The sequence below is a fragment of the Chlorocebus sabaeus genome, chromosome 13, assembly GCF_047675955.1.
Source record: "Chlorocebus sabaeus isolate Y175 chromosome 13, mChlSab1.0.hap1, whole genome shotgun sequence".
NCBI lineage: Eukaryota > Metazoa > Chordata > Mammalia > Primates > Cercopithecidae > Chlorocebus > Chlorocebus sabaeus.
The window spans coordinates 13,522,975-13,548,533 of NC_132916.1; the positions used below are offsets into that span (position 1 = coordinate 13,522,975).

The 25,559-nt window shown below is 45.3% G+C and overlaps 1 protein-coding gene across 9 annotated transcripts in view; it reads right to left on the bottom strand.

Annotated features, from left to right (window-relative positions):
- Positions 1–25,559, bottom strand: part of ARID1B (AT-rich interaction domain 1B) — a 440,449-nt gene that overhangs the window by 56,375 nt on the left and 358,515 nt on the right. For 4 of the 9 annotated variants that reach the window (XM_073022306.1, XM_073022307.1, XM_073022308.1 and 1 more), the window contains 3 exons: positions 19,607–19,786; positions 3,813–4,140; positions 1,892–2,020 (listed from right to left, as the gene is read on the bottom strand). In XM_073022306.1, the coding sequence (XP_072878407.1) occupies positions 1,892–2,020; positions 3,813–4,140; positions 19,607–19,786 (637 nt within the window). The remainder of the gene's footprint in view (positions 1–1,891; positions 2,021–3,812; positions 4,141–19,606; positions 19,787–25,559) is intronic. The other 5 variants (XM_073022312.1, XM_073022309.1, XM_073022311.1 and 2 more) reach the window with 2 other exon arrangements.

A 25,559-nucleotide genomic window follows, 5' to 3' on the forward strand; every position in this document is an offset into this window, starting at 1 on the left:
ATAAGTAAAGCAAAAGGATGTTGAAAATCAGATTTCTCAACCCATAGCACTAAAACATGTCATACACATGTTTTCTCAGATTCAAGCTTCTGCTTTTAAAAAAAGGCACAACACAGGTTATGTGTATTGCGAAGTGAACAGAAGGAAGGTTTAAAATAGAAATAAAACTTAACTTCTTTCTTTTTTAGAAAGAATAGTGTAGACATACAAGTTAAAATTCACAGTTAACAGTCACGGGGCTACGAATATGAGCCCTTGCCAAGTGTGCTTTATCAGATTTACATAGAATAACGCCAACATTTTTCTTTTTCTTATTTTTAATTAAGGAGGAGGTGTTGTACTCTAAGGAAGCTATCTGGATGCTGCTGGCTGGAATACAGATTTGATCTCCTTGTGCTGGTTAGCTCACATCGATTTTCTGCCCCAGTGGAAGAGATTTCACTCTGATGCATGCCATTTAAATTCATTTTACACAGCTGCTTAATGTGGCTTGGCAAGGCACAGCCAAACTAGCTTTGTGGGTCTAAAGAGGCCTCTGGAGTTGGTAAAAGGACAGATCCTATGGATTAGCTGCAGATGATGAATGCTTGCTTCCTCCAACTGCTATCTTCCTACTGACTCATGAATTGACCTTGAAGGCACCACAAGAAAGTAACAAAGAGGAAAAGACAATTTCCCAAGAATAAGCACGTTTACCTCATTCTATATTTGTTATTTCACTTTGGGGATGATGTTTACAGGATTCTATATTTGTTGGTCCACATTTAGGGCCATGTTTACAGACTTCAGAGCTCTCGATTCCAAAATTATCATTCGTTCTGTCTAAATAAATATAAACTGAATATAAAACTACGAAAAAGCTCTGTCAGGCATTCATAACCAGTAGTGAAAGCATAGTTCTATAAGTTTACTGTTTAAACAAAGCTAGGTGATAGTTCCCTGTTTGATTTTAACCAAAGATGATACGTGTCTCTACTAAAACTAACATGATTAAGGCAAACTAACTACCAAACATGGTTAATAGTCTGCCCAGGATGATAGCAATAACTTTTTTGCTTAGTAATTCACTCAATACTAATAGACTTTCAGAGCATTTACTAACCTAAACAAGGTAACAGAACCTGATACTACATAGTTTTGTAGTAGGAAAGAAGAGATACTTTTTGTTGCTGTATGTAATTCCTGTGTTGAAATTGAGAATAATATGGCAACACTGTGTTTAGACAGAACATTCTCTGTTGGATTATTTTGTGGTATTTTCCTGGTGACTTCAATATTCTAATACTCGCTGGAGAAGAAAATAATAGAAGTCTTTGGCACAGACATTTGCTCGGTGGTGATATAATGAAACCCCTCCTAAGTCCTCTGAATAGCCTGTGTCAGCTCAACTGCAGTGAGTCTCTTGTCAAATGAGATGCTGTGCTCTTATTTTGGGGGTGGGTATGGCAGCCGCTCACTGTAGTGGCAGGAGTGAGAATACAATATAGTCATGAGAACAGCGCTGCACAACACAGGTTCCTAGACAAAACAACGACAACAATGGGGGAAATGACGCCAGAGTTGGTGACTCCGTGTCTTCGACACAGATCAAAGTTTCTATTTCCCTCTCAGGCATGAAGGAAAGCAGCCATGCTGAAAGCCATGCAGACAGGGCCTGAGGACACATGCGGGTTTCCACCGAACGGCCACAGTACTGTTAATACGAAAGGAAAACGAAACAAACACACCAACAAAAATGGACACAGGGACAACCCCCTCGGAGATGGATTTCCTGTTAGGTGTTTCGCTTTCTTGGTTTGGGTGTTCCTTTCGTGGCCAGGTGGCACGATCTTTAACAGTTGCAGAGAAAATGCCCAGGTCCCGCAGCAAGTCGGGGTGCGTTGCTACCTACCCGTACTGGTCAGGCTGGTGCACCATGGGAGCCTGAGAGTTGCCATAGTTGGGGTGCTGGGAAGAAAACATGGGGCGTCCGCCAGCCCCAGACTGGCTGGGATAAGCAGGCGACCTAATGTATGGTGGCCTAAAGTGGAACAGAAGAACAGCCTCTTGGGATTTGTTCTGATGCACAAGCATGAATCCCTGTCCATCTGTCACCCCCACACGTAGGTGCGGGGTTTACAGACCGCAGAGGCAAGCTGAATACCTGCATCCTGCCGCTGCCTGAGGGGTGAGGGGTATAGAAAATGCCTCTAACAACAGGGTGGGGACAGGCAGAGAAAAGTAAGATTCTCAATTCTAATCTCCATTTACCATTTTAAAGTATAGCTTTGACTTTGGTAAAAGCAAACAAGAAGATATACAGCCCCCATTTAAAATCCTGGTGAGCTAAAATGGGCAGCAAGTTGAAGGCAAGGCTTTGGAATGGTCTACGCATTAGAAACAGAAAATGGCAATGCATGGATGTGTATTTATGTATTGATTACTTCAGAATGATATAAACAGTGACTCAGAAAGGGGGCACGCATGGCTTTGTAACCACACAAAATCATGCCTGGCTCTCTGTGGCTATCTTCTGAGGTCCCTCCTGAAGGCTGCGTGCCAAATGCAATCAAATACTTTCTACTTAAAAAAAGAAAATAACTTGTGCTTTATGAGTTGCAACAATGGACAATTCATTTAAACTTGAATTCGAACTTCAATTTGAACAGCCAAACCAGTTTTCACAGACAGATTTACAAAAACATTCCTTAAAGCCTGTGTGGGTTCAGCAGAGGGCTAGACTGCTGGAGTTCAGAAAATTTTAAGTAATTGTAATGTGGAGACAGAAAGAAAGATAATGATTGATTTTCATTTTATTTCCTCAAGGGAAATTTATTATTATTTGGAGAAAACAATAAGACTGGAGGGGTCCCACATTCCCCAGATAGCAGCTTCAGAGCAAAAGACACATTTAAAAACACACGCACACACATGCACACACACGCACACACATGCACACACGCACACACACCTTAGCTTTTGTTTCCCTTTGACAAAAATCAGAATCTTCTACCTTTGCTTCTGAAGATACCATTGAGATACACATCTTTCAAAGTACTCTATTTTAAAACATATTTACATGTGCTTTTAAAACGTATTCACCTTTGCCTTATAAATTTTTAATTATGTTATTTTTATCCAGGTCAAGTATTTACTTCAAAATTAATTTTTAATTCGGGATTAAAAATGAGTAATTGTAGCTAAAGCCTTTCGCTTTATCAACTCAAACTTTCTAATATATTATCTTTGCTTTTTAAACCACATTTTGGTTTGGACAGATAGATGTGCCTGGAAAAATAAAATATAACATAAGAATGTAAAGTATATAAATCTCACACATATACGTTTAGACAAACACACAATAGACGTATGTATACATACAAAGTTTGTATTTTATGAAGATTCTTGTGATAGGGTGAAAAAAAGGTGGAGAGTGTGTTTCCTTTTCAATGTTTTAGATTTTAAATCGTTCCTAAGCTTTAGTATTTCCTGCTTAAAAATCACTGCTTCAATTGGTACCACGCACACACTTCCCTGTGCAACCGGATCTGGTTTGCTGCTGCAATGACTATTCACAGGCATTTCAAATCACCTCCCACGACTGATGTGCCCACCGCTCATATTCCTTCCTCATGTATCATAAAACATGGTTCGTCACTTAGTTCTCTGACCTTGACGCTACAGAATATATTTAACACAAAAAGAACGGCCAAGCACAGTGACATTCTACTGCTCTGTGTGACCCCGGGGAACAATGCAGCTATGTGCGCAGTCACGTGGTCACGCGTAGACACACAGCGTACCTGCCCGGGGCGTGCTCCTGGGTGGCGTACCTGCTTTGTGCTGAGTTCGCAGCAGCCTGCATCACTGCTGCGGCTGCCTCCTGTGCCTTACGGTTCACAGTTGGCATTGGCGGCCCCATTCCTGGCCCTCCCTGCTGAGACATGCCAGGAGAACTGGGGGTCATGCTGCTCATATTTCCAGGAAATGGTCTGTTCTGCATCCCAGCTGATGGCATTCGTCCCAGGGGCACAGCACCACATGGCTGGCTTGGCCCTTGTCCATGCATCTGGTTGTTGGCACTGATACCCATACCGGGCCCTGGGCCGCTGTAGCTTGCACTGGGCACCCCACTATACGCTGGGGGTCTGGAGTAGTTACCTAAACAAAAAGCAAACACAAAGTAAAGCCTTTTATTTAAACTTGTGACAACATTCACTGGAAATACTTTTTGTCCAACAATGTGATCAGCAGGAGTATTAGTCATGACCCTTATTGGCCCTTCCTGTTGGCGCTGGTGCAGCTGCCAGTCTCAAACATGCTCTCTCTCTGCACACTCCCAGGCCCTCAGAGAGTGACTCAAATACAGACAGCCCCAGAGGACCACTGCACTGATGAAGAGAAAGTCAGACTGGTCATAAAAAGAAACAAACGACAAACAAAAAACAAACCCTATGAATAGGCAAGGGATACCGAGTGCTGCCTCAATCCATTCACCACCACACATTCTCATGTTTCAACCAAAATGGTGAGCATCACTCTGAGATCACACCACTAGATCACTGCTGCCTTCAACAGCCATGTGAAAGGGCTCCACAAGACAACGTGTAAGACGAGATGCACATATGGTCAAAATCATCCCTTAAAACCCCACAGGAAGGTGTCGCGCGGGAACCTGACATGAGCCCCAGTTTTCCTCTAAGTTGGGAATAATTTTTTTCTTTCTTTCTTTTTTTGCTTGGATACCAGATCGAGCAGCTGGTTTGTGCTGGCTGCCACAACTCGAAAAACTGTCCCAGCACAAGTACCGCACACGGCAGCAGGAGAGCTGGCGGGCAGGGCCGGAGGCGGGGGTGAGGGATGGCGGGCAGGGCCGGGGGAGGGGGTGAGGGATGGCGGGCAGGGCCGGGGGAGGGGGTGAGGGATGGCGGGCAGGGCCGGGGGAGGGGGTGAGGGATGGCGGGCAGGGCCGGGGGAGGGGGTGAGGGATGGCGGGCAGGGCCGGGGGAGGGGGTGAGGGATGGCGGGCAGGGCCGGAGACGGGGGTGAGGGCCGGCGGGCAGGGCCGGGGGCGGGGGTGAGGGCCGGCGAGCAGGGCTGGAGGCAGGGGTGAAGGCCGGTGGGCAGGGGTGAGGGCTGGCGGGCAGGGCTGGAGGCGGGCAGGGCCGGGGGCGGGGGTGAGGGCTGGCGGGCAGGGCTGGAGGCGGGCAGGGCCGGGGGCGGGGCTAAGGGATGGCGGCAGGGCCGGAGGTGGGGGTGAGGGCCGGCGGACAGGGGTGAGGGCTCCCGGCGGGCAGGGCCGGAGGCTGGGGTGAGGGCGGTGGGCAAGGATGAGGGCTGGCGGGCAGGGTCCGAGGCGGCGTTTGGGGTGGGGTGACTGATGGCGGGCAGGGCCCAAGGCAGGGAGGCCGGGGGCGGGGCGGCGGTAGGTGGGTGGGGTAAGGGACAGAGGGCGGGGCCAGAGGCGGGGGGTGAGGGACAGTGGGCGGGGCCAGAGGCGGGGCGGGGTGAGGGACAGTGGGCGGGGCCAGAGGCGGGGGTGAGGGACAGTGGGCAGCGGACAGCGGGCAGGACCAGAGGCGGGGGGTGAGGGAAGGAGGGCAGGGTCGGAGGCAGGGGTGAGGGACGGAGAGCAGGGCCGGAGGCAGAGGTGAGGGATGGCAGATGTTTTCCCTTCCCTTTCACACCTTTTTGTGTGTAAATAAATTCAAGTAAATCAAAGATACACGATACTACTTCAGTCATAATTGAACTGCTGAACCAGTGTGTGCTGGGCACCTGGTTAAGTGCTTTGCACCAATGAATTCATTCATTTCTTCCAATAACCACGTGAAATATAGATAGCCCTAGGACTCCATTTACAAATGAGAAAAATCAAGAGCTAGAAGATTAGGACTAAAGCTCTAGCAAACTGACTCGGGGACCCATGTCTTCAACCAATAAAACGTGCTGCCTCTTGATAAATGAATGTTGAAATCACATAAATGTAAAAGACAAGTGTGTGTGTGGAATATGGATTAGTGTTTCTCAATCAGTCCTTACTACTTTTCCTTTTTCCATCCATGTAACATAACTATACACTTACTATACACCAGAAGCTGTTCTAGGCACAGGTGACATAAAACTAAATACAATCCAATTCCTGCACTCGAGAAGCTCACAATCTACATGGGTGAGCATGCGTGTGTGTGCATGCGTGCACACGTATGGTTACGCATGTGTGTGTGTGCAGTAAAGCAGCAAGGGTAAAAACAAGAAAAAGTATAGAAGCAAAACAAAAAAAGCATGCAATATGAAAAGTGCAGACAGAAGGGAGAGTGAGTCTGATGGGGGCTGCAGGCTTGAGGGCCCCCTTGGTGGGGGCTGGTGGAGAATCCTCTGAATGAGCACTTCTGGAGCTGAACCCTCAGAAGCTGGCTTCAGGGGCTGGGAGAGCCTGCAGCTGGGTGAGCCTCTGCATTGCCTGCCTGCAGGACCTTAGGGAAGTTGCTTTCATCTTTTCTTGTTTCATTCTCTTCTCTGTAAAACAAAGAGAATCCTAACATTGTCCACATGAAGAAGTGTTCTCAGGATTAAACCATATAATGTATGCAAAGTATCTAAATTGTGGGTGCCACTTGATGGGGGCTTCATTGTTGGCTGGGGGCTATGGCAGAAGAGGGGAAAGGGCACTTATGGCTGAGAGGCTGGGGACGACGGCTCGATGGCAAGGGCAGACTGATTTGGACAGCCACTGGGGCGCTGTGTGTGGCTGTCGGGGGGTAGAGGGGAGAGGCTGGGTCTGGCAGGGCCTTGTGTACCAGGCTTCTAAGTCTGAGGTTTATATTGTTGATAAGGAGGAGCTTCTCAAGGATTTCCAGCAGAGATAGGATTGGATTAATAACTGCAATAAAAGCAAACACTTAATATTTACTATGTGCTAAGCTCAGTTCCAAGTTCTTTGTGTTAACTCACTTAATCCCCTGATCAGGCCTAGGAGGTACACATTATTATAATCCTCAAGCTGGAGATGAGGAGCCTAAGGCAGAGGGCTGTGCATAACAACAAATGTGTCATGGTCACGTGGCCCACAACTGGAGGAGGAACCTCTCAGCCCAGGCAGCCCAGAGTGTAGTTTAGAGTCCAAGCATGACACATTCTGCTACACAGTCTCTCAAATATTTAAGAAAAATCACATTTATGTAACAATGTTACCATAATGGTCAAAACTGGCTTTCTTAAATTCACACATACAAGGTTCTATCACCTACAAATCTGCAAGAGACCTCTGCAGACTTCTCCACATTTACCGCGCGCCTGCTCTCTGTGAGAGACACTCCGTGCATTTTCATTTGGCTGTCCGGGAGGCATGTGTTATTCCTTACAGGCGACGCACGGGCCACTGTCCGTGCAGATGTGGGCAGGCACACTTTTGTCAAGGGCCAGATAGGAAATAGTTCAGGCATCTGGGGCAAACAGTCTCTATCATGATTACTCAATCCTGCCACTGTAGCCCCCAAAGCAGCCACACACACAGATGGGAGTAGTGATGTTCCAATAAAACTTTATTTACAAAAACAGGTAGTGGGCCAGAGCGGGCCACAATCTGTGGACTCCTGACACAGACCGGTCTTGGGACAAGCTAATAAACTGCTATACTAGCAACAGCAAGTAAGACCTGGTCAAGTCAGCAGCTTCCTTAACCCCGAACACCATCTGGAAGGCTGAGAAAGGCTTCAGGGGATGCCGGAGTGCGCAATGGCCGATCTGAGGAACTGGGAAAGAAAGTGGAAGACAAAGGGGAACAGGAAACAGGAACAGGAGAGGCACAGCGAAGACACCTTGGGTGCGCTGGGCCACATGCCATTAGCCTTTTATTGGTGGCTCCTTAAAGTCAAACTGCTTCGGCATGAAGAGGCACTGCTTTTGCACAGCTGAAGTTTGCCGATACCATCAAAACTCTGTTTTCAAGTTAAAATAAAAAATTAAAAAAACACCACTGTTCATCAGTTTCAAATTTCTTTACAAAAATTTCTTAAGTTGCTTCTGAATCTCCCATCCCACGGGACACACATACACTCCGTTTTTCGTCACGCAGTCTTGGCGGAAAGGCACCTTCTGTGCACCCTGGTAGGCGGGCACAGAGCAGGGGCCAGCTGCTGGGCCCTTCCTCTTCCCACGCTTACCCAGAGAGAGCCCCAGTCCTCACGACTCTTCCCTGTGAGAAGGAATTCAGACTCCTCCTCCTCCTCCTCCTCCCTGAGCTCACATCCCCTTCGCTTCCAGATGATCTGATAAGATCAGTGAGATACAGTGCTCCTTCTTGGCTCTTGCTTTTATTAAAAATAAATATACTCATTCATAGTTTGAATGCACAAGTAATTAATTCATGTATTTATGCCATTACTTGGGGGCTAGTTTCCACCCTCCCCCAACACTGGATAAGTGACTCAGTTGGTAAGAAACCTTTTTCAGTGAAAACTTATGTGCCTTTGCTTTAGAAGGAAACGAAGTAACGCTTTAATCTTGTTTTAGAAAACAAGCGTTTAGACTATACCCATCATTTAGTTTTATTAGAGAAAGGAGGTTTCTGAGTTTGTTGAACTCTGCTTATAGCTGGAATGGGGAAATGTTGGCACTCCAACTTCCTGGGTTTAACTGGCAGTCAAGGGCTGTATTTTAATGAACACAAAGGAAAGAAACTACTGAGATGTTTAGTTACTCTGTACCCTACCTTCATCTCTCACTCATGTTATGTACTGAAGAGAGGAGAGCTGTGTTTCAATAGCTTTGCTCAATTCGGCAGCTGGTCTTCATCTTCTGGCAGGAAGCGTCTGCGAGCCGGTGGGGTATGCGTTTGAGCACAGCCATGCACACCAAGACACGCGTGTGTGCACTTGTGCTTAGAAAGGCGCTTAGGCCTGGGGTGCCAATCTCTTCCTCTCCAATCAGTTGGGTTGATTCCATGAATTGGCACTCAAAAGCGCGTGTCAAGGAAATATGTTCTAATTACAGAGGCCTCTATCGGATAGAAGAAATACAAAGTCCCCTTTTCTTTTCTTTGAAACTTTCCTCATTAGACTCACGTGCCTGGATAAAAATAGTTTCTAAAGGCTTAAAATGGTTTAAGAGGCAGCAATGGATAAAGCACAGGCTTCAGAATCTGGGTGTGAATACTGGTTCTGACACTCCCTAGCAGCGGGACAAGTTGTTTAGCCTCTGAACTGTGGTTCTGTCATCTGTAAAGTGATGACGATAATGAATAAGAGGCTGAAAGTAACAAGTGCAGCGCCAGGCACAGCGCTGCCGAACAAATGACAGCTGCCATCGTCATCAACGGCCATAATAACATCACTGACATCACCCCCCCATCTTTTAAAAATGTGTGCATGGGGCAAAAAATGATTCATGCCCCCCAACTACTCGATAACATATCTTTCTTCTCAAAATAAACAAAAACCAAATATGTAAGCCAAGCAAAATATGAGAGGAAAAGCCAGGAATGAGAAGTGCAATCTTATTTCCATGTTTCTCTAATAGGTTAGTAATTTGTTGGCACTGGCTTTGACAGAAAACAGATGGATCCAGCATTAAGCACAATGAAGGCGGCGGATGCCGGGCCAGCCCACCTCAGCTGGACTGGTCTTGCAGCCAAGTCCAAGAGCCCACAGTTTTCAAGTGGGTTCATCTTGGCACACTAGCTTTGGAAAATTGGTCACCAATAGAATTCAGATTTCTACCCACCAAGAGTTCCATTCAAGCCCAGAGAGAGGAAGCAGAAACTAGACCCTATTCAAGTCACTGTCATCATTTCAGGCAGATCACAAAAAATTCTGTACCTGACTCCAGAAAATTTAAAGTTGCTAGTTACAATACATATTCAGAGAGTACTGCTTTTTGTAAACTACTAAATGTTTCCACTCATATATGAAATTTTGCTTCTAAGTTTCAATCAGTCAACAGTTATGAACAACTACTGTGGGCAAGGTTCTGTGTTATTCCCTATATGGTAGGAGAAAATGGAGGCGCATGCCATAAATCAGAAATCTTAACCCTTGTGGGAAAAAGAAATGCATAATTAACTGCATACTATGATAAAGCCAGTTGTGAATTAGGGCTAAATATGCATTTATCTTGTCTTGTAGCCAGCAATGTTTACCATTTTTATAACAGTCACTACAAAATATTGTGTGCTTTTTTTTTTTTTTTTTTTTTTTTTTTGAGACAGAGTCTTGCTCTGTCACCCAGGCTGGAGTGCAGTGGCGTGATCCTGGCTCACTGCAACCTCTGCCTCCTGAGTTTAAGCGATCCTCCCACTTGAGCCTCCTGAGTAGCTGGGTTTACAGGCGTGTACTACCATGCTAGGCTAATTTTTGTATTTTCAGTAGAGATGGGGTTTTGTCATGTTGCCCGGGCTAGTCTCAAACGCCTGGCCTCAAACAACCCACCCGCCCTCACCTCCCAAAGTGCTAGGATTACAGGCGTGAGCCAACGTGCCCGGCTTTGTCATGTCTATATTGAGATATAAAAAAATCTATAATCCTGTAATCGACAGCACAATCAAGGTACAAAACATTTATCTCACAAGAAATGAAAGGAGGAGAAAGTTCCCTCTTTCCCTTCTGTAAGTCAACCTCATGCCCACGCCACCCCCTGGCAACCACTGATCTGATTTCCGTTCATGTCATTTTACTTCTCTACAATGTTGCATGGAGTCACACAGTATAGGCTTTCGTGCTTGGTTTCTTAGCGTCATGCCTTTGACATCCATCCACACCGTTGCATGCATCTGTGCGTTCCCTTTCAGTGCTGAGTAGTCGTCCATTCTTGGATATGGTTTCTAGTTTTTGGCAATTATGAGTAGAGCTGCTAAAAATTTGTATACAGGTCTTTGTGTGGTAGGAATATGTTTCATTTTTCTTTGTAAAACCCTAGAAATGAGATTGCTTGGCTGTATGATTTTGTATATATTCCCACCAAATACTGTGTGAGAGTTCTAACTGCCAGCACTTGATATTCCAACTTAAAAAAATTAGCCATTTGAATCAGTATGTAACAGAAATCAATGTAGCTTTAATTTTCATTTTCCTAATGAAAAAAAATTTTGAGCATTTTTCATGTGTTTATTTGTTGGTTATCATATTTAAGTAAGATCTTTTCTGTGAAAAACAAAGTTCTATTTCAATACAGCTTCTTTCAATTCTATCTTTCTACTTAGATCTATCATACAATGCTGCTCTTTTAGCCAGGGAAATGTATCAAGTAGTTAGATGATCACAAATACAGGTTCACTGAAATGAAAGCTGACTTACCACAAGTTGCATCAAGTCCTATTTGTGGGAATAAATACACAGAATTTGTTTTCTGAACTATATATAATGTACCATATTTCTCTTAGGTCAACATGCATTTAAAAATTACTTAAAATGTAAAACTTACAATGTTACACAAAGTTTGTAAAAGAAGGAGAAGACCTATTATCTTACCTTACAGTGTCACTTCAATGTTTCACTTTTGGTAGTTTTTTTCCATTTATGTTACAACAATTATTGTCTTCCTTTTTAAAATTACAAAGTAATGCAAACTCAATGCAGAAAATATGGAAGCATAGAAACAGACAAAAATTATCCTTAGTCTCACCCCACAAGGATAATATACCAGGTACTGCTCTTAGGCATCAAATGGTCAACCCAATACCGGTCAAGCCTCAGGGCAGCGGGGGAGGAGTATTCCAGTGACTCTGGATTACTCTGCCTTAGCAAAATTCATTCATTTAAGAAAGAGTTATTAAGGGCCTCTTACATGCCAGGCTCTGTGCTAAATGCTGGGGATTCAGCAGTCAATGAAGACAAAGAGCTTATGTTCTGGTGGCAGGAGACAGGCAAGTAAAGAAATCAAGACAATGTCATGTGGTGACGAGAGTGATGAAGAGAAACACAGGAGGGAGGACTTTGCAGAGTGGTGAGGGGAAGGGAGCCATGTGCAAGCCGCTGCCTCTCCCGGGGCAGAAGTGGATCCTGGACCAGGGCTAACGTCAGAGGCAGACCCCAAGGATATGTGGGTATGCTCAGAGGCCAGCATCTGATGTTGAGGCAGCCAAGTGAAGAAGAGAGGCCTCTCAGGAGGCGGGTCTCACTGTCTGGTTCTGGGCAGGTGACTCTGGAAAGCTACCTGTTACTCCAAAGCTCAGTTTCCTCCTCTATAAAAAGGGTGTAATAAAAGATTCTCTATCTCATGTGGTTCCTGCAGGGAAAAAATATAGTAACTACTGTAGGACAACTGACAATGAATAGATAAAATCAGCCAAGGAATAGGCAAGAAAGTGTTCTTTTTATTTTTTTCGACACAAGGTCTTGCTGTGTCACCCAGATTAGAGTGCAGAGGTGCGATCTCAGCTCACTGCAACCTCCACCTCCCGGGTTCAAGTAATTCTCCTGCCTCAGCCTCCTGGGTAGCTGGGATTACAGGCACATGCCACCACATTAGGCTAATATTTGTATTTTTGGTAGAGATGGGGTTTCACTGTGCTGCCCAGGCTGGTCTCAAACTCCAAGGCTCAAGCAATTCACCCACCTCGGCCTCCCAAAGTGTTGGGATTACAGGTGTGAGCCACTGCACTTGGCCTAAAAGGTGTTCTAATAACTGTATAATTAGTGAAAAGAAATTATCTTTACATTATCATATTGCATTATATGCCTAGTTTTACTTTCATCATGCACAGATACACAATTTATTTCTCAAATAGCAGAATGTATAAAAGGTAAGCACTGACATTAAAAAATATATAAAGAGTCCGGGCACGGTGGCTCATGCCTGTAATCCCAGCACTTTGGGAGGCCGAGGCAGGTGGATCACTTGAGGTCAGGAGTTTGAGGCCAGCCTGGCCAACACGGTGAAATCCCATCTCTACTAAAAATGCAAAAAATCAGTTGGGTGTGGTGGCGGGCACCTGTTATCCTAGCTACTCCAGAGGCTGAGGCTGGAAAATTGCTGGAACCCAGGAGGCAGACGTTGCAGTGAGCTGAGATTGTGTCACGGCACCCCAGCCTGAGCAATACGGCGAGACTCCATCTTAAAAAAAAGAAATATATATTATATATATATTTTATACATACACACACACACACACACACACACACACACACACAGAGTTATTAACCCAACCCAGTAGTCAACTGCAGTGTGAAACAATCAAGTCTCTATGGTAAGAACCAAAGGTGTCTAAGCATCAGAAGTGGTGGGGTCACACACGGCAGGGGCTGTGTCTCCAGGCTCAGCTGCTGTGCCCTGCACGCCCCACACAGACTGCAGGGGAAAGGCACCGCCTGCAGGTGGGTCAGGGAGGGTCCTGATCGGCCACCGCTAACCACAGGTGGAGGGACCCTCCTCCAGGGTGCCTGGTGTGACTCTGGCGGATTTGTGAAATATGTCAACAGGTAATTTCCTTTTAAACATTCGAATAAATGGAAGAGCAACGGGCCTCGGGAAAAGGTACCTTGCTAAGAGGGCAAGTGAAGCTGCATGTCCACACCCTGCCTCTCTACGTGCCACCCACCGCTGTCTTAATGAACCCCACCTGACATGGCATATACGGTGGTGGGCTCGGTCAGGCGGTGAGGGCAGGGGGTGTGCCCCTCTTGAGTGCTGCAGATGTTAATTACTGCAGTAAAACAGCCTCACATTAGTCAAAATTAAAGTTGCTCGATTTTTTTTCTCTGTTTTCATTTTAAGTTGATTTGTACTGTATATTTTCCTGAGTTTTTCTCCCTAATTCCCAGGTTTTGATAAAATCATGATGTGATGATCTTATCAAAATCACGATGATTATCAGTCTAAGAAAAATTCATGCTTAAGTCTTATAACTTGAAGGCTAGATTCAGGCATCACAAGAAGACTTGATTACATTCACCTCTCCTTTGCTATGCAACCATCTAATTCAATTTTTGCTTTTTCTAGTATTAGCGAGACAGATTTAGGAGATTTCCTTAGTCAAACATAACAGTATAGAACAAGGAATTAATCCTTTTGCTTTGCACTGTCAATTTAGCCAAAAAAACAAGGTGAAGATAAGAAGCTGTGGCCTCATCAAGTCTATCAACCTGTATCAAGAAAACAATAAAATGAGCACACTGAAGGGACGAGTGACCTGCACAGAATCTAGTCTTTGGAACGTCAGAGAAGAGGATCTTGTCAATCTGCGGTACCATCCACGGGAAGTCTTTTGACCACACAAAATGAATCCATGTGGCAGACAAACCCCACCTCTGCAGAAGAGCAGCTGTATTTAAGTCAATTCAATAATAAGACTGAGGTTCTCTCATGCCTGTAATCCTAGAACTTTGGGAGGCCGAGGTGGCTGGATCATGTGAGCCCAGGAATTTGAAACTAGCTTGGGCAACATGCTGAAACCGTGTCTCTATAAAAAATACAAAAAAATGGAGCCCGGTGTGGGGTGCATGTCTGTGGTCCCAGCTACTAGAGAGGCTGAGGTGGGAGAATCCCTTTAGCCCAAGAGCTCGAGGTTGCAGTGAGTCAAAATTGCATCGTTGCACTCCACATTGGGCGACGGAGTGAGACTCTGTCTCAACAACCAACCAACCAACCAACCAACCAAAGACGGAGGTTCTGAACTTAGAAGAGTAGAGACTGAAATCCTGGGTCTCAGTGACTGCAGGGCCTATAAGGTACCCACAAGTAGCTAGTGGGTACACAACTCTTGACATCTATACCTTGTCCCTCTAGAACCACAACAGTTTAAGAGTATTGCTGTGTAATTCACTAGTGTGGAACTGTAATCATTTCAACTGAATATCATTTCAAGTTTGCCTCTGTTGAACTTATGAGACATATATAATGAATGAAGGGAGAAGGAAAATTTCTAGATGGCATCTAATTTACTTTAGTGAAAAAAATATATATTTAAACCCTTCTGAAAAATACCTTTGGCAAAGTAATTTAGAAATAAAAGGTTCATGAGACTCACCTACTTGTAAGTCCTCTGCTTCCCAAGACACACACAATAAAAATTAGGCATAAACCCAGGTGTCAGCACGACCCATATGGCTGTATGTGGTGGCCCTACCCAGACTCCCATAGGCTAATACAGAGTGAGTGAGGCCTGGGAGGAATCCAGACTCAGAACTACTGTTACCTGCCCAAGGTAACTCGACTTACAGCAAAACTAAGGCCCGAGTGTTTATATTTTGTAACTAGTAACAACATGCAAAAAGTATTTCTGGATAGTCAGTGTGATAGACGTTCCTCTAGAGAATGCAAAAAACAAGCAAGATAGTTTTATCCTTAAGAAACAAAAAGGTTATAGATATGAAATTGATTTTAGCTCTCTTTTTCCCATACAAACTCACTTATTAATAATTAACATGCTAATTACATAATCCTTTCTATTTATTAAAGCAAGTCCCCACAGCCCTTTTTCCTTGCAAACACTTTGCAAGGATAGTTATTATTACATGTGCTTGCCTGAAGGTGGCAAAGTGCTGTTTCACAAAATATACTGTAATTACATATTTTTACACATTTAGATTGGCTTCATTTGTTTATTTAACAATTCAGATTTTATAGTATTAATGTACATTTCTAACATTCTCCCTTCTTCACACCACAGAAATTTTATTTTATTTTTTGAGACGGTCTCACTTTGTCACCCAGGCTGTAGAGCAGTGGCATGATCAGAGTTCACTGCAGCCTCAACCTCCTGGGCTCAAGTGATCCTCTGATGCCAGCCTCCCGAGTAGCTGGGATTACATGTGTGTGCCATCACAAGTGGCTAATTTTTTTATATCTTTTTGTAGAGACGGGGTTTTACCATGTTGCCCAGGCTGGTCTCTAACTCCTGGGCTCAAGCGATCAGCCCACCTCAGCCTCTCAAAGTGCTGAGATTATAGACATAAGCAACATTCTTAATCTCTTCAGTACTTTTTTTTTTTTTTTTTAAAGACAGGGTCTTGCTCTGTCACCCAGGCTGGAGTGCAGTGGCACAATCTTGGCTCACTGCAGCTTCCACGTCCCGGGTTCAAGCGATTCTTGTGCCTCAGCCTCCTGAGTAACTGGGACCACAGGTGTGCGCCACCACACCGGCTAAGTTTTGTAGTTTTAGTTGAGGCGGTGTTTCACCATGTTGCCCAGGCTGGTCTTGAACTCCTGACCTCAAGTGATCCACCCACCTCGGACTCCCAAAGTGCTGGGATCACAGGCATGAGCCACCACGCTCGGTCAGATTTTTAATATATATTTCCATGCCTGTATTCTTAAGACGTTTCTTGTTCCATAAAGGCAAGTTGTTTGTCATTTTGGTTTTATATCCCTAGCGGCTCACTGTATGAATGAACTGGCGAGAGGGCAGTGCAGTTAAGGTGTGGGAGGCAACACCACCTGTGACCACGGGAGAGGCCCCTCGTCAGTCAGTTTCCGTTGGTGGGAACCCTGGGCTAGCCACTTACTGTAACAGCTGTGGGATCATGGCCAAATCGTTAAATTTCTCAAGGCTTTGGTGTTCTCACTTATGAAATAGAGACAGCCTCAGAGGGCTTCCCGTTAATTAAGAGAATGGGTTTGGATCCTGGCTTAACCACGGTAGTCACTGTGCATCCTGGCAAAACTGTTCACCTGTTCTGTGCCTCAGTTTCTTCCTCTGTAAAGTGGAATAATAACAGCAACTTCTGTGAGGATTCAATGAGTTAATATAAAAAACACTTAGAAAACAGGACCCAGGACACAGTAACATGTTCGATAAATGCTGGTTGTTATTACTAATAATTTTGGAAAAGCTGCTCATAGAAAATGTGAGTAAAATGGTTGTGAAGTATTTGAAACTTCTTTAAAAAAGCAAAACCAGAAGCAAGCCATGAAGTGAAGAACAAAAGCAGAAAAAGGAGACTGATGACATCTTGGGTGGCGGTATGAGTGAATCATTCCAGAGATGTGAACACTTCTCATGTGAAGAAGGAAGCTGAATATGTCACTCATCATCTGAGTAGTTAATCAAGAGGAGAAAGAAAAAACCCTTTACTTGGATCCCTTTCTAAAAGGATAACAAAGACGGAAAAAGTGAAGAGCATTTATTGAACTCAACAATACATGTTGCAAATGTGATCTCCTGGTGCTGAGTGTTTGCTGAGGACAGGAGGCTCCAAGGGGGAAAAGGTGATGATTTTGAATTGGACATTGAGAGTACCGGGACCCTCACAGCACATACCACTCAGAGCTGACGCAGGAACCCAGCAGCACACATGCCTTGGAGGGGAACAAGGTGGCAATGTCACTCAGGAGATGAGAAAAGGGTGCATGGTGCTGGGAGGGGTGCCCGACTTTCAGGCACCAGAGAGTGCCAAGTGTGGGAATATCCTTCTCATTTCAGATCACTTCTACTATTAACCTACACTTAAGGTTCATACCTTAAAACACTCCAACAAAAAGCTGAACTGTGACGCAGGAACCCAGTGGGCTACCATAACAGTAAAGGTCCTGGAACTGAAGCAAGGACTCGCAGAACATTAGAAGTGGAAGCAACTTCCAATGCAATATAATCTCATTTTCTCGTTTTCTAGACAAAAAGCAATTCAGAAAGAGTAAGCAATTTTCCAAGGAAACACAGCAGTTTGGATAAGAACTCTCCTGGCCTCAGTGCTCTTAAATTAAGAGTCTTCACATTCAGTGATAGCAGAAAACAGGGATTTAGTCAAAAAATAAATCCATTCTACAGTAATTTCCTTCCCTGCTGTTAGTTCCTATAGCAAAAGTTCTTCCTTAGTTGTTCACGAAAGATTTACTAGATAGCTCAAGGCTCAGTCTTCATGTATGATGAGTAGAAAAAGAGGCTACAAGATTGAATTACTAAAGAGTATGGAGACAAATTTCAGAGTCCAGGAAGGGCTTATGGTCTTAAAAGTTAAGTAGACCACCTTTACCCACACCCAGTTCTGAGAACAAGGTCTGGACCTTGCTTCCAATTACATTAGGAACAAAAGCCCACATTTTCTGTGCCTACCACGACTTATAAACCGCTTTTCCAACTGCTGCTAAGTTCTCTTCTTTCCATGACAGCTAAAGAAACCTGGCTTTGACAACACCCACCACGTTCAGTAAGGGTGGTGGCTAACGCACAGTCCTGCCTCTGCTCAGCAACAAACAGCTACATGTCATAGTTACCTGGCGCTGACAGGGAACCAGCAGACCATTACTGTCGACTGGGACTGAAATTCCTAACGCTTACTGGAATTGCTAACATGGACAACTCTTGATGATGTGATATAAAGAGAATTGGGCAAAACAGCAAGTCTCACTCTCAGGACAAGCCTGAACAAAGGCAGGAGAGGCTCTCTATAGATGTTTGCTTTCTTGGGTATCCCCATAGTCTTCCTACCAACAGAAATCTTTGGAAAGTAAATATAACAAAGCCCTCTAAGGCCAAGAAACAATGCTCCATTGGTAGCAGTGAAACTGTTTAAGATCTTTTGGAAAAAGATCTTCAGCACACAAGAAAAGAACTCGCTTTTCAAGCTGTAAAGTACTTTTCATCAGAAAGATGTGATTTTCTGAGAAACGGCAGGTAAAAAGGGAGGTGACTGGGCCTCACCTTATATTTGCCTGGCCTCATAGATGGGTTTGCTAAACAGCTGCAAATGCCTCTAGGAAATCCCAAGGCTCTACCCCAGGCAAACCTGGTTTTGTTGTAGAAGTGGTAAACATTTTACTACGGTTTCCCAATGGCACTCATCATCTTCACCCGGAATGTTCCTGGTATTTTCAGAAGTGAGGGAACTCTGGGAATTGTGCCAGATTATCTCATTCTCTCTAAATTATCCATTAATGTCTAATTTAAATAAATACAATATAAGGAAGGTGGTAAATTCAAATGTCTTACTGCTAAAAGTGACTTAGAAAAAAATATATATACATGTATGTTATATATATGTATGCCTATACACATCAGGTTAAAAACCTTGATAAAAGGATTCTATGTGTATCTAACAAAACCTACATCCACTTCCAGGAAGAAGGCAGGCCAGTGGTGCATGCTGGACATGATTCCACTTAGTTCTCCGCTCCTCCCTTACCTTCTCTTGTGAAAGACATGTAACCATTTCAGGCTTTGTCCTGTCTCTGAAGAGTCAGACTGGGGATGACTGGGAAAGTGAGAGCTACTGCTGACCTGATGCGGCACCTCGGAGAGAAACTGGGAGGGATGTGCGGGGCAATGCCATCCTGAGCTGTCAGCTCAGGGTTTTGACAGAGATCACTAAGAGGGAGGGGCCAAACCAGAATCCAACCCAACAAAGCCCAAGTTTTACATCAGAAACCTTCTGAGAACGTGGCTTGTGTTTTTTTCTCTACATTTAGAACCACGTCACAGAAGGTAGGGGTCCCCTACTTCATTAGCAACACAAGGATGATGAGCACTTACCCTAGTGTCTGATACATAAATGCTTAACCAATAGTGACTGTAATTATTGCTCCCGTCATTAGGGGCAACTAAAGTACTGTGGGCTTGTATGAACCTCACAAACCTGTCAGGTAACAGATAATGGATCTTACGATATGTTCACAATATTAAAATCCTGAAGGACTAACACATTAAGAAAACTTCTACAACTTGCTGCCATGCATTTAGGAGAAGCTTTGGGTTTACCTTGTGGTCCATACTGGCTCATCTGTGGACCGTAAGTCCCACTTGAGTTACTCTGCTGAAAGCTACTGATTCCAGCATGCATCTGGCCCCCAGGAGAAGGATGAGGCGACATGGATGGTCCTGTCTGTTGAGGTCCATACTGAGCCATCTGAGGGTTTCTTTGTGTGCCTGCCATAAAACCTAAGTGGGAAATAAATGGAAACATATAAATGCAGGTGTTTCATAATCTCTGCATACATAAAAATGGACATGGACTTCTGTGGCAGGTGGCAGGTGGCAGGGGAGAAGGCTGGTACCATGAGATTTTCCTAAAAAACAGCTAAAGACATCTCAATTCGGCGTGGACAGTCTGGAGGGTGCCCTGGTGAAACCCTGGTCCTAACCCTGAATTCCCAAGAGGACTCCCAGGAAGCCAATGGCTTGTGGACTTAAAGTAGGGAGGGGAGGAGGGGGAGCAAAGGCAGATGACCTTCACCTCTCTTGCAGATAAAGTCCCTACAAAAAGTAACAGTGACTGACTGCTATACTGCAAACTTCTGCCCCTGCCAGGCTGGCCACGCCGTGCGTGCCCCCTCCAAGCCTTTGCTCACTGCCCCATCCCTGGGGATGCAGCTCTCTGGTTACTCAAAAATCCTACCCTTTAGACCCAAGGCACCAGCTCTTCCCTGCACAGAGCTGTTTTTCTCCCCTCTGGCGTCCTCAAGCAGTCACTGTTAAACCTGGCTCCTAAAGGGCCTGCAGACTTCTAATCCCTGACTCGTACCACGCCCACAGGTCAACTGCAAACAGCTGCAGGCTTGCACTGTATTCTGCTGCGCCCCAGCAGAAACTCTGACTTTCTCCTTCAAATTTGTTGGTCTTGGGACTTATCTACCTCTGTAACTGGTACGGCCACTCCTCCAAATGCTCCCTCAGACACATGGGACACCCACAAGGTCAGCCTTTCCTTCTTTCCTCTAAGTGTGATCCATCCATCAGCACGTCCTGGTGACTCCGCTCTGACACAGATGGTGTGAGGTACTTCTTCCTTATTTCTACTCCTACCAAAGCCAGCCCCAGTCGTGTCTTCTGCCCACACCACAGCTGTATGACTGACCACTCAGCCTTGCTAACCCCAGTCTTACTCCTTCTGGTTTATTTTCCTCAAAGGTGGCAGAATAACTTTCAGGAATACAAAAGGAAATGAGAGCATATCTCTCCCCTGCATAAAACTCATCAAAACTGGCGGGCATGGTGGCTCATGGCTGTAATTCCAGCTCTTTGGGAGGCTGAGGTGGGTGGATCATGAGGTGAGGAGTTCAAGACCAGCCTGACGAAGATGGTGAAACCCTGTCTCTACTAAGAATACAAAAATTAGCCGGGCATGGTGGCAGGTGCCTGTAATCCCAGCTACTCGGGAGGCTGAGGCAGGAGAATCCCTTGAACCCAGAAGGTGGAGGTTGTAGTGAGCCAAGATCGTGCCCCTGCACTCCAGCCTGGGCCACACAGTGAGACTCTATTTCAAACAAAACAAAACAAAACAAAACAAAACAAAACAAAACAAAACAAAACATCATGAAGACTTCCCACTGGCACTAGAATAAAACGCACACATGTGACCCTGTCTGTGAGGCGTCGTGAGCTCTGGCCACTGCCTTTCTCCCTTTAGCCCTATTTCCTAGAGCTTTCTCCTGCTCCGCTGCCCTGCAGGTCCCAGAGTTCCTAGAAGACAACATCATGCTTCTTCCCTCGGCAAAGCCTCTCTCCCCGATTCCCTCCTCCCAGCTGGCCCACGATCTGCTCTCCACGCCGCTAGGTCATTCTCATCCTTCAGCTCTCCCTCCACACCCGGTCAGAGGCCACACCAACCCTTGCCCTTTCCCACTCACCTTCCTTCGGAGCACTTTTCATAATCACTGGTAATCACTTTATTTTATTTGGACTCACTTATCATCTCTCTTTCCCACTAAAACATTAGCTCCATAAGGGCAAGGATCACACCTGGGTTCACTATCGTATCCTCGGTGCCTAGCAGAGCACTGTGGGACGTGGTGGCTAACAAAAACTATTGTTTTTTTAAAAATGAATGGACGTTTAATTCTTCATGCGCCCAATGGAGTGCTGAGTACAACACCTAGGTGCTTGGTGGGTAGATGATTCAAATGGATAAAGAAAACACTTCTTTATGCATCACTGGAAAGCCAGGTACATCCACTTTCAGGAGTCCAGGCAAATAGAAGTGAGTTCATAGATGGAGCTGTGAAATACTCATTAGGACAAAGAGGACCCCAAATCAAGACGGATTTGAGAAAAAGCTGACGTTATCCATCTAGCACGCTAACAAAGGACAGTCTGAAAAACAACTCTCAGAACACAGGGTTTTGTGCTGGGGAGAGGGGCCCACATTACCAGGTGAAGGCTCTAGCTGGAGACGGGCAGGTTTCTGCTCCAGAAGAACCTAAAGCAGTAGCTTCCAAAGAAAGTCCACTGAGGCAGCTGGAGGGTAAGATAATCCTAGATCTACGGTTGGCTTAAGGAGGTTAAACGGCATGTTGTATTTACAAAGGTGGCCACAATTTACATTTCAATTAAAAAAAAGATATTCTAATGTCGCTTCTGTTTAAAGAGATAGACATAAAATAAAAGTAAGTTGAACTATTTCTTATTATCCTATTTAACTTATTTATAAAGATAAGCCTTATGAAATTGAGCTCAATTGGCAGCTTCCAGATATAAACCATCATAGAAAACATTTGCTTTTTCAATCTGAAAACAAACAGAAATCAGAGCACTAAAATTACTATGAATGATTGCATCTTAAGATGTTACATGAAATATTTATCTAAGCTTTACTATAAAATTCTCAAGTGTTTCAGATAGAGTCCTGTTTAATCAAAAAATGTGTTTCCATTTCACAGCGATCATGTGGGTCTCCCCCTAAGTTCTTTGAAAATAATGATTGCTTTTTCTTCCTTAGTTAAGGAAAATAACACAGGCCCTTTAATTAGCATTAAATTTCACTCCAACGACGAAGGTATCCATGCCAAAGGGTTTGGAAGCTCTGATAGTATACTCTCTCTCCCTATAATATATTATTTAAATATATACATAAATATATATTTTTTATTTAAATATCTATCTATCTATCTATCTATCTATCTATCTATCTATCTATCTATCTATATTTTTTGAGATGGAGCCTCACTCTTTTGCCCAGGCTGGAGTGCAGTGGCATGATCTCGTCTCACTACAACCTCCGCCTCCCAACCTCAAGTGATTCTCCTGCCTCAGCCTCCACAGTAGCTGGGATTACAGGTGCATGCCATCATGCCCAGCTAATTTTTGTAATTTTAGTAGAGACGGGATTTTACCATGTTGGGCAGGCTGGTCTCGAACTCCTGACTGCCAGTGATCTGTCTGCCTCAGCCTCCCACAGCACTGGGATAGCAGGCATGAGCTATAGAGCCCAGCAGTATACGATATTCTTAAGTTTTTGCGGCCTCTGCGACACTCATTATAGGCTTAAGGTTTGTTCAAATGAGTGCTAAGAATTCTTACCTAGGCAACTTATTTATTTTTCTCTTTCCTCAGGCCTTAAAAATACATATGTAATGTTCCACTTGAACTATCTCAATTGTCACTGGCGTTTTACATAAAATCACATTTGCAAAAAGGAGGTGGAGTTTCCAAAAGGAGATAGAATCTAAAAGGGAATTCAAATGAGGCTGCTTTACAGCATCAACTTCCCACACCTTAGGGACAAAGTTCTACTGGGTGTGGAACTTACCTCCTTACAAAGAAATTAAAACTTGAAAGCTATTTTTTTCTTTGTATCACTTACATTTGCAATGGCACCAATTAAAAGAGCTTCCTGGAATCTTGTTTTCTGTTTTTGGTGAGACTCACCCCTTTCCCTGTGTCCCCAAAACCATGAAAGGGGAAGCTGACACATTTCCCTGACTCCTTTCTAAGCTAGCATCATCTAACGGCAGTGGACTGCGAATGGAAGGCATAGACTGTGGTCTTGTCTGTGTCATGAGCTCTGAATCTACTAGGGGAGACAGATATGTAAGTAAATGGACTGCGGTGGGTATTGAATACAGTTTGCTGTGTGACTTTAGGCAAATCATAACTGTTTGGGTGAGGGAGAAAGGACAAGATGGAGGAAGGTGAACAAGAAGGCACAATCCATGTTGCTTCCGGGTTCTTCCTCACCAACTTTCCCACGCACGGGAAAATGCAGCCCACGCCCGAGAAGATGCAGATCAACCGAGCATGCGCCAGGTGACGTCAATCCGAAGAGATCGAAACTTTCCCGGCCACGCCTATGGAGATGCCCCTATCACGCCCTTATCCCGCCCACTGCCCTCCCCCTTCCAATACCAATGCATAAAAGTCCGCCGCCAGCAGGAGCCCGCATGACTTCTTCTGCCCCTGCATTCGTGGACTGGGGAACCTCACCCGAGAGCCTGGCGCGACTTCCCTGGCCCCCTACACCTGAGGACCAGAGAACCTCGCCCGAGAGTGTGCGCATATTTGCAATAAAAGACTGCCACTTTCTTATGTACTTTGGCCTCATGTTTAATTATTTAGCTCTCCTAAATTAAATGAAACAAAACAGTTGGTGCCGAAACCCGACCCAGGAGGAGACCCTTCCTCAACATCCCCTAGGGGTCTAACGAACCTCCTCCCCAGCAAACCAGCTCCCAACCCAACCAGCCACCAACACCGAACAAGTGTTCCAGCTTTCCACTGGTGCCGCTCTGAGAATTTCTTCTTCGGTGAGTACTCCCCTTTGTTAACCATCTCCGTCCGTTTCCGTGTCCTTGGCCTAGAGTCGTACGTACGCCCAAGGACGTAGCCACCCTGTGGTGCAGTGAGGTCTTCAACTTGGAGACGTCCATCTTGAAGTTCCTCAATTCTCCGTTAGTGGCTCCAGGAGCCCCCAGTCTCCAGCAGCGGCAAAGGACGCTTTGCCACTGCGTGAGGTCGGTTTCCATTTCTGGTGGTTAAACAATGGGAACCTCACAATCGAAAATCCCTAGGAACACCCCCTTAGGGTGTCTCCTCCAAAACTTGGAAGCCTTACATCTAGCTCAAGATTTAAAACGAAAGCGGCTAATTTTCCTCTCCACTGTGGCATGGCTGCAGTATAAATTAGACAACCAATCTCAATGGCCACCAGACGGCACATTTGACTATAACATTCTATTAGATCTCTCTAATTTCTGCCAAAGGCTTGGAAAGTGGTCAGAGATTATCTATGTCCAAGGCTTTTCGGACTTGCGTTCTCACCCAGACCTGTGCGCCCAGTGTTCAATGGCCCAGGTCTTGTTAGCTAAAACCCAGCCCTCGGCCCCCACACCACAAGCAGAGGAAGATTCTACTTCCATCTCAGATGAGGCTGACGGCGGGGCACCTCCCTCCCGACCTACCTACCCCCCCCCCCCATGCTCCTCCTACCGCCCCTCCCTCAGCCACTCCTCTTACCTCTCCCATTTCCGCCCACACTCGCTCCAAGACCGCGGTAGCGGCCCCCACTAGTCAGCCCTCTACCGGTCAGCCTGCCCCAACCCCCTCTACCAGTCAGCCTGCCCCAACCCCCTCTGCCGGTCAGCCGGTCTCAACCTACCCGACTGGTCAGTCTGTTTCAACCTCCCCTGTTAGTTTGTTGGCCCCCCTCCGAGAGGTCACTGGAGCCGAAGGACTAGAGTCCATGCCCCTTTTTCCTTGGTAGACCTTTCCAAGATTGAAAAATGGCTCGGCGACTTCTCTGCTAACCCCACCCTATATTCCAAGGAGTTTCGATACCTATGTCAGGCATATGATCTAACCTGGCATGACTTACAGGTCATTTTGTCCTCCTCACTTAACCCAGAGGAAAGAGAGTGTATTCTTGCAGCCGCCAGGCAACATGCAGATCAATGGCATTTAGCCGACGCCACCATCCCGTTAGGAAAGATGGCTGTCCCGT